The 10,322-nt window shown below is 40.4% G+C and overlaps 1 protein-coding gene across 1 annotated transcript in view; it reads left to right on the forward strand.

Moving 5' to 3' along the window:
• Nucleotides 1-10,322, forward strand: part of LOC311036625 (ryanodine receptor 3) — a gene marked incomplete at its 5' end in the record, with an annotated part of 257,158 nt that overhangs the window by 71,761 nt on the left and 175,075 nt on the right. Inside the window, 3 exons of the mRNA XM_084045450.1 lie at nucleotides 2,546-2,658; nucleotides 7,851-7,950; nucleotides 8,243-8,336. Of these exons, the coding sequence (XP_083901576.1) occupies nucleotides 2,546-2,658; nucleotides 7,851-7,950; nucleotides 8,243-8,336 (307 nt within the window). The remainder of the gene's footprint in view (nucleotides 1-2,545; nucleotides 2,659-7,850; nucleotides 7,951-8,242; nucleotides 8,337-10,322) is intronic.

The following is a 10,322-nucleotide window of genomic DNA, read 5'->3' on the forward strand; positions in this document are numbered from 1 at the left end:
CTCTCTCTCTCTCTCTCTCTCTCTCTCTCTCTCTCTCTCTCGTCTGTTTATTACTTTTGGACTTTTACTATGTATTCCTGTTCTGTTTTGGTCTTCTAGTTCTGTGTAGTTTGTTGCCTTGGTGTTGTGTGTCTTATTTTGTAGTATCGTTCCAATTGTTTCCTGTCTGCTTAGTTATCCGTACCTGTCTTGTCTAACCAGTCCTGTGATTCCCAGTGTTTCCACCTGTGTCCCCTTGGTCCCCTAGCCTATCCCAATGTTGATTGTCTGTTGAGTTCACTCACCTGTGTCTAGTTAGTCCTTGTCTATATTTATGCCCCTGTGTGTTTGGTCCCTTGTCAGTTCGTCGTCGTATTTGATGTGGTTAGTTCTTGTCCCATGTGTTTTCCAATTCATTGATATTGTCTAGTGTATTCCTTAGTCCTTGATTTCTTGTGATTTCCCAGTGTGGGGTTTTTGAGAATAAAACCTCTTGCATATTCACTATCCTGCCTGTGCCTGATCGTTTTGCACCTGAGTCCTACACCTCCAGAACCTCATCGTGACACTAACTAAGTACATTTATTTAAGTACTGTACTTAAGTACAATTTTGAGGTATTTTTTCTTTACTGGAGTATTTCCAATTTGCTGTACTTTTACTTGATCTACTCCACTACATCTCAGAGGAAAATATTGTACTTTTACTCCACTACAATTATTTGAAAAATGTAGTTACTTGTTACTTTGTGGATTTTGATTATTATTACAAAGCATACATTACCCACTTCTGCCCTATATACATTTCGGCCATTTGAAAATAGCCGATCTACAAGCTCACAACTGAGCTTGTAGATCTGATATTTTCAAAAGATTTGTATACATTTGAAAACTTGTGAAATGGGACATTTTGCATAATGAGTACTGTCTATTTTGGTACTTTATTTGATACCAATACTTTTGTACTTTTACTCAAGTACATTTTTAATTCCAGACTTTTACTTGTAAGAGTATTTCTACATTGCAGTATTGATACTTTTACTTTAGTAAGAAATGCAAGTACTTTTTGGGCCTTGATGGCGTCGTAAGTAACTCGTGCCTGAGTTACTTGTGTGCCCGAAAATAGCTGATCTACAAGCTCACAACGTGTCGGGCTGCGACACGTTGTGAGCTTGTAGATCAGCTATTTTCGGAGTGTGACACCCACGCACAACCAAGCATAAAATGACTCCACTAGCCCCTCCCTAACGTTTTAGTCTAGTTTTTATTTGTTGACGAAATTGTCAATATATTTAGTCATAGTTTCCATTCAATCCGGGAACACATCTGTGTATTTTTTTGTATTTGAGCGTTGCTGCGCTACGAGCTTGTAGATCTGCTATTTTTGAAAAATCTTGGAGCTTTTGTGCACATCTTCGAATACATATATTTTTTGAAGCAACATTTTTTACTCAAATCTTTTATTCTGGAGGTCCCTGGCTGGAACAAAATATTTGACAAATGTTCGATTTAAAAATATATATTTTCAAAGATTTGCACACATTTTCACGATTTTTCAAAAATAGCAGATCCACTAGCTTGTAGCGCTATGAGCTTGTATATCTGCTATTGTTGAATAGCCAAAGGGTAAGAGGTATTTCTGTTAGTGCTGATGTCTGACCACATCTCTCCAAATCACTTGGTTACTGATTTATTAGTTTTTTTCCCCCCCAGATGTCGAGCTGTAGCTCTCATTTGCATTATTATCCATTCAGTATGTGACTTCTGCTTGTTGCTATGGTGTTTCCAAGTTTTTATTAGCATTTGTCTCAATGATAGTCTGTCTCTCCAGTAATTACACAATTTAAGGACTTTAAGACCTTTTTAATACATAAAAAAAGACCATTACTGCATCAAAAGTAATCAACAAACTATACTATACAAACTGGTCAAACATTGGCTGAAATTGTCAAATAATCTAAGAAAAACGCAAACATTTGTAGCCGATCTACAAGCTCACACCGGCTTGCGTTGTGAGGCGTTTTGAGCTTGTAGATCGGCCATTTTCACAATATTTATCTGTGGAACCGAGTTGTAACGCCCTAGTTCAAATCTGATTATTTTGGGGGGTCCCCAGTTCAAATCTGATTATTTTGGGGGGTCCCCAGTTCAAATCTGATTATTTTGGGGGGTCCCCAGTTCAAATATGATTGTTTTGGGGAGTCCCCAGTTCAAATATGATTGTTTTGGGGGGTCGCGACCTGAAAAGGTTGAGAACCACTGAATTACCGGAGCTCATAATGGTAGATATTTCTGTTTGCTTCAAATGATGCAGACAGCATTGTGCGTGTGCGTGTGTGTGTGTGTGTGTGTGTGTGTGTGTGTGTGTGTGTGTGTGTGTGTGTGTGTGTGTGTGTGTGTGTGTGTGTGTGTGTGTGTGTGTGTGTGTGTGTGTGTGTGTGTGTGTGTGTGTGTGTGTGCGTGCGTGCGTGCGTGCGTGCGTGCGTGCGTGCGTGCGTGCGTGCGTGCGTGCGACTGTGGGTGTGTGTGTGTGTGTGACTGTGTGTGTGTGTGTGTGTGTGACTGTAGGTGAGGCCTGTTGGTGGACCATCCACCCGGCCTCCAAACAGAGGTCAGAAGGAGAGAAGGTGCGCATTGGTGATGACCTCATCCTCGTCAGTGTTTCCTCGGAACGATACCTTGTGAGTAACTCATTTATACGTCTTTGAATTTAATTTGTGTGTGTGTGTGCGGGGACATGGCTCGGGGATCGGGGGTGTTTGTGTGGGTGTGTGTGCGTACGTACGTTCACGTTGAATTTCAGATGATTTGTGTACCTTTGTGTTAAGTAATTGTTTTCACACAATGCTTGCTGATGCTGCACCTTGTACCTCAGGCACTCGGTGCCGCGCTATGAGCTTGTATATCTGCTATTTTTGAATAGCCAAAGAAATCTAAAGTGACACAGATGCGTTCCAGGTCTTAATGGGTTAAGGCCTACAGTATATACTTTTGTCATACGATAAATAGTGAAAATAGTGCATCGTGAGCTTATAGATCTGTTATTTTTGCTATTGCGCGATATGCGATTTTTGGAATATTTTGGAAAAAGAAAATATATACGTCCAATTTTGGCCTACAGTACATGCCCAAAATACGGACAGCAGGTTGAAATTGTCTAAGGGCGGATTCACACTGCGGCCTTGGAACCAGCCTTGAGGCTTAAGGAATACCTGGGAAGGAATTGGTAAAGCGTGTGCACTTTGTGGGAAGTTTTATAAGGTTTTCAATAGGGGGCGAGCCTAACTTGTTTGCAATGTTTTTTAAAAAGCTATACCCTTACCTAATACCATTCCAAAAATCTAAAACTTCTCACAAAGTACACTTATAATAGATGCTAGCTTTACCAATTCCTTCCCAGGTATTCCTTCCAACCAGCCTCAAGGCTGGTTCAAGGCCGCAGTGTGAATCCGCCCTAAAGGACCATACTGGTGGTCTGGCATGTTTGGCACATTGACTTTTGATATTATTATTATTATATAATTATTATAATAATAAAATAATAATAATATTATTATATATGTGACATTACTGCTGAATATTTTCTAAAGCCTATCGTAGTTTGACCAGAGAGCTGTGTTGTTTTCGTCGACTAAAACTATGACGAAAAATGTTCATCGACTACCTTTTTTCACTGACAAAAACGAAATAAAAACTAAATAAAAACTAAGCTATGATGACTAAAACTAGGACTAAATATATTGACAATTTCGTCAACAAATAAAAACTAGACTAAATGTTAAGGAGCGACTAGTGGAGAAGAGATCCAGTAGAACTAAAAGTGTTATGTTGTGTTTGGTTGCACTAGGGTGTTGCGCTCTGAAAATAGCTGCAACGCGTTGTGAGCTTGTAGATCGGCTATTTGCAGCATGCAACCAAGTGTAAAATCAGCCTTTACGACGCCATCAAGGCACCGCCAAAACACATTTTAGTCGACTAAATCAACTGTAGATTTAGTCGACTACAATCTTATGATATTTAGTCCACTAAAGCTAGACTAAAGCTTAAACATTCCAGATGATTAAAATATGACTATAGCTAAATGACTAAAACAAAATCAAAATTTGCTGTCAAAATCAACACTGCCAGAGAGGAAGTCGTTGTGGTATGAAAAACAACTTCTAGAGAATCTAAACTTGCTTGAGATAGGTAATCCATCACAGTGAACTTAATGACGTCTTTATTTGTTGTCAAAGTTATGTTATTGCATTTTAATGCAATTTATTTTTGAAAATAGTACCTGGAGAAAAGACAACATGATTTATGAGCGATATCTTCTATATTTCAATGAGAGAAATTGTAAACAAAATGTGAAAATATAATGCTATTAACGGGAAGATGTTACATGTTTATGTATGATAATTAGGGTTGTCCGATATTGGCTTTTTTACCGATAACCGATATACCGATATTGTCCAACTCTTAATTACCGATACCGATATCAACCGATACCGATATATGCGGGGATTATTGTGATTAGGGTAAGCTCAAATTTCATATCACACACACCATATACAGTAAGAACTCCTCTAACTTATTTATAAAGCCAAAAAAAGAAAAAAAAAAAAAAAAAAATGTATTTTTTTCAAAAACCGATACCGATATTTTCCCGATATCAATTTTTATGCTAATATCGGCCGATAATATCGGGAGGCCGATAATATCGGACATCCCTAATGATAATACGAACCTGTGAATAGACTGTGTCAAGACAGTATGGCATCCCTATTTTGGGCATTCATTGTGGGTGAAAGCTTTAACCCATTAAGACCTGAGGTTTCCGATTCTACAAATGCCTTCTGAATCCTAACAGTTTTTAAAAAAAAAACGTATGTTACTATGTCAGTGGTTCTCAATTTTTTTCATGTCAAGGACCCCAAAATTATATTTATTTGGCCGCGACCCCCATCTCAAAATATTTTGTTCCAGGGACCCCCAGAAGCAAGGATATATTCAAAGATTTGCACACATTTTCACGATTTTCACAATAAAAAAGAATAGCAGATCTACAAGCACCAAGTGCCACTCAGTGCCGCGCTATGAGCTTGTAGATCTGCTATTTTTGAATAGCAAAGGTGTAAAATTATGCTTTTTAGCTCAAATCAAAAAGTGACAGGTCTTAATGGGTTAAAAACTAATGCCAAAAGCAATGTCTTGCGACGCGTTGTGAGCATGTACTGTTGTAGATCAGCGATTTTCGCTGAGTGATGCTGTTCTACCGTACGACGGCGTATAAAATAGAGCTTAAGGAGTTAAACCAGCACGGAGTAAAAAAGAAAAGAAAATCAACAACATTCTCTTTCTAGATGACTGTGAGAATTCAGTCAATTACACTTAGCAGAAATCGGTCTTCATTGGCAGAGCCCCGAGAGGGGAGGATTCCAACAAATCTAGGTTTTTTTTTCTTTCTTTTTTTCCCTCGAGGCAGCTGCCAAGTCGATATCCTCCTCCTGCCACTTTTACTACATCTTTGCTGAAGCCTTTCCATTTGTTTTCATTACCACTCCCATTATTCCTTAACGCATTAAGACCGGGAATGCATCTGTGTCTCATTTTAGATTTTAAGCTATAACCATTATTGTTATACTTTGGTTATTCAAAAATAGCAGATCTACAAGCTCATAGCGTGGCACCGAGTACAAAAATGTGTGCAAACCTTTGAATACATATATTTTTTTGAAACAACATTTTTAACTCAAATCTTTGCTTCTGGGGGGTCCCTCGAACAACATATTTTGATGGTGATCGGCGGCCAAAAACATAATTTTGGGGGGTCCTTGATATGAAAAGGTTTGAGCACCACTGATACAGCAAAAATAGTTTTTCAGACATCTGTTGAGACATTTGACAGTTAAAAATGTTGTAAAAAAAAGATTTGCACAAAATTAGATTTTTCCTCAAAAAATAGCAGATCTACAAGCTCATAGCGCGGCACTCGCGATCGGTGCCGCGCTATGAGCTTGTATATCTGCTATTTTTTGAATAGCCAAAGAAATTAAAAAAGGACATACAGATGCGTTCCCGGTCTTAATGTGTTAACTCCCCAGCACTTATGACAGTATATACACTATCATAATTGCATCCATAGACACAGAAAGCTTTCACCAACTTACCCAGCTTCACCACTTTTTTTGCAATACCTTTTTTTTTTTTGGCAATCTTAGCTGATGCTCGTAATTCAACCGCGACAGCAACGCAGGCACCTTTCCATCATGGTTTCTGCGTCTTGCTCGAGGGCACAGCGTCGTCTGTATGTATAGTAGATGAAACCTGTGACCTTTTCGTTTTGAAGGGGACATCTAACCTCTGCCTTAGCTTTGCCCCATAGCTGACTGCTATGCTGTCAACTTTGCAGTTTTCTGAGTTCCATTCTCGCCACGTTGGCCCGAGGCCTGTCGGCATGTCAGCACCGGGACGCGTGTTCCCCTCAGTGACACATTTAGTCCGCGACAGCGGCGTGTTCCCCTCAGTGACACATTTAGTCCGTGACAGCGGCAGTGGTGGAAAGTAACTAAGTACATTTACTCAAGTACTGTACTTAAGTACTATTTTGAGGTACTTTTACTTTGCTGGAGCACTTCCAATACAACATACATTAACCACTTCCTATTTACTATATCAGTGGTTCTTCAACTTTTTCATGTCCAAGGACCACAAAAAACATATATATATATATTCAATTTAAAAGATTTGAATCTTCATGATTTTTCAAGTGCCGCGCTACAAGCTTTTAGAGCTGCTATTTCTGCTAGATCTGCTATTTCTACCAAAGAAATCTTAAAAAGACACAGATGCGTTCCCGGTCTTAAAGAGTTAAACTTGGGAAAGCCTCCAGAGTTTAGTGTTGCCCCCTCCCTGAAAGAAATCGGCGTAGACAGTGTGTGACATTGAAGCAAAATACAGGTGTCAGCCAGTGCCGTACAAGCAGCTTCAGGTTAAAAAAAATCCTGACTGTGCCAAACTTGAGATTCCTGCAGTGTTAGTGTAGCACAGGAAGCGGACAGGTTCTCTGGGTAGGGCAGTGGTTCTCAACCCTTTTTTAGACCACGACCCCCCAAAATGCGAGGCTTGTAGATCGGCTATTTTGACAGATTGTTTGCCTCTTTCTTATATTATTTGACATTTTGGCCAATGTTTCACCAGTCTTTATAGTATAGTTTGTTGATTACTAGGGGTGTGCCGATACACTAATATCACGATATGATACGGGACCAGACGAATTTGCGAGTGCAAAAATAAATTGCACTCTGCGATTTGGGTCTGGCACCGCTCCATAGAGAATCCATTTCCTGCTCCAGAAGACGTGGGTGACCAATCAGGGCCCAGGATTCAAATATGGGAGACTGTAATTGGTAGTTGGTCGAGGGCCATTGTTTTGATCCCGCCCCTTGGGAAAAAAAACTTCTCATGGAGGCACCAGACTCATATCCACGCAGTGATATAGTCTGTCTACGCGAGGCTAACGATACCATACACGATATTGGCCTCACAATATCGATACGATACGATAAATGGCACTTTTTTATTATGAAAATACATACTGTATATGGGGGGGGGGGGAAACTTATGAAAATATATGGGGGGGGAAGCGAATGCAAAAAAATACTTCTATTTTTGTGTTATTATTATTGCAACAACTAACAAAGAGTTACAATATATATATATTGTTTTTTTTTTCAAAAACGCCAAAACGATACATATCGTCACGAAAACGTATCGCCGTATATCGCGTTGACGATATATCGGCACCCCCCCCTATTGAAAACTTTTGATGTGGCAACGATAGCAACGATATATAACATGGTAATATATACTTTAATGTTGTCTTTTCCAGCATTTGTCCATCTCCAACGGCAACATCCAGGTGGATGCGTCCTTCATGCAGACCCTGTGGAACGTCCATCCCACCTGCTCAGGCAGCAACGTGGAGCAGGGTGAGCAGCAAGAAGACCCTTAAGTTTACAAGAACATCCATGATATTATAAAGTAGCCGATCTGCAAGCTCACAAGGGGTCGCGGTGCGACGCCTTGTGAGCTTGTAGAGCTGCTATTTTCACTATTAAGTAGTGCTTAAAGTGGCACTATCTAACTTTTTTTGTATTGATAAAAAGTCATTTTGTCAAAGTGTAAAATGCTTTTTAGCTCAAATCTAAAAATGACACAGATGCGTCCCAGGTGTTAATGAGTTGAGTGAAGTTTGAAAACCTTCTCCACCTCGTCCAACAGGCTACCTGCTGGGTGGTCACGTGATGCGTCTGTTCCACGGTCATGACGAGGTGCTGACCATCCCAGGATCTGACCAGAGTGACGAAGAACAGAGGTGATGGTGATAATAATGATGATGATGATGATGATGATGATGATGTGCAGTCATGAATGGACATTATTCTTTTATTATTTTTAGGGTTTTGAAAACTTTGGACAGATAATATATTTTTTAAATTGCCCACAAAAGGGCAAAGGTTAATGTGGTTAACATTTAATTAATGTAAATATTTTTCTATCCCCAGAAGAGATGATAAACACTTTTTCAAAAATGTTCTATTTTTGAATAGCCGAATATTATAACGGTTAATTTGCGGTTGGATGGAGCACATCCATCTAATATCATGCATATCAGGCTGTTATGTCTGCACCCAAAGTAGGATAAAGAGGGCAATGATGAATGATAGGTGATCATTTATTTATAACATATTCATAGGTTCAATTATTAACAAAGTCAACATGAAAGTAGCACAAATCATCACTTTAAGTGAACTCTCTCTCTGTCCTATGAGGATGTTCTAGTATTTTCTTATCTCTCTACGAAAATACTCCAAATCACTTGCATGGTACTGTTTTAAAATCTGATGTTATACCCAAAACCATGCAGAGAAACGGCAACAACAAAACACTGTTGAAATGAACAGTTACATGCATTCAACAACAGCTCATAGCGCGGCCCTCTGTGCATATCTGCTACTGTATTTTAGAAAAATCGGGGACCCCCTGGTTCACTTTGAGAACCAATGCATTATAGCATGGATAGTCTATATTGTTAGTTAGGCGTGGCACACTGACAACACTGTGTATCAGTGATGGCGACGCAGTGGGGACTGGTGTCCGGAATTTCTGGTTTTCTAGGCGACTATGCACGGAATGACGTGCACTGGGTCCGTGCAATGTATACTAAATTGTCTGGAGATCGGGTTGCTCAGTGACAGTAGTGTGTCATGTCATGTGTACATAATGCATGTGAATCATGGTTAACCTGTGAGTTACCCAGGCTGGCTGCTCCTCCTCCTCCTCCTCCTCCTTCTCCTCCTCCTCCGTGAGGCCCAACAGGGAGATGTTTCCAACCAGCGTGACACTGGGCTCTCCAGGGGGGGAGCCAAAATGGCCCCCTCCGTGCTATTTTTATCCACAGCTTCTCGGCACTAACACAGATACGGCTGAATAGGGTGTTAAGTGGGTCAAATCGGCGGGCACGGGACGGGACGGGGCGCGCACACACACACACACACACACACACACACACACACACACACACACACACACACACACACACACAAGGGAAAACGTGTCTTCCTCATGGAGACACGCACCTTGACGGATAAACAGGCAGAGTCTATTTTTAGTTCCTGGAAGAGGGGAGGGGGGGGGGCTTATATGCTCGCGGACTTGTCGGCTTTGGCTTGGCTTCGCCCCGTCACGTCCTTGGGATTTTTGGAGAACCTAAATTTTCAGCGGGGGGGAAGTAAACACCCTCCAGACTGTCAGCGTGTGAGCCATGCTGCGCGATCCCTCTTATCTCTGCAGCCAGTCATATCGCTGAGAGACAGCGTAGCCGTGGGTTATCTGGCCACGCGTCTCCCTTCTGATAGATGAGCTGAAACACACGGGCCACGCTTCACTGTGTGTAGTCGTGTGTGTGTGTGCAGTGGTGTAAAGTAACTACTGTAAGTACATTTACTCAAGTACTGTACTTAAGTACAATGTTGAGGTATTTTTTTTACTTTACTGGAGTATTTCCAATTTTCTGTACTTTTACTTCTACTCCACTACATCCCAGAGGCAAATATTGTACTTTTACTCCACTACAATTATTTGAAAACTTTAGTTACTAGTTACTTTGCAATGATCAATTATTATATTATAAAACATACATTAACCACTTTATCCCTATTTTATACACAGGCTATTTGAAAATAGCCGATCTACAAGCTCAAGCTCTTTACTTGTAATGGAGTATTTGGAGTACTTGTGAGGGCCAAATGTCCCAAGTATAGTCGAAATGTGAGAAATAGACGCTGTGAGTACAACTTTC

This window comes from Gymnoscopelus microlampas (genome assembly GCF_963454915.1).
Source record: "Gymnoscopelus microlampas genome assembly, chromosome: 20".
NCBI classification, from domain to species: Eukaryota; Metazoa; Chordata; class Actinopteri; order Myctophiformes; family Myctophidae; genus Gymnoscopelus; species Gymnoscopelus microlampas.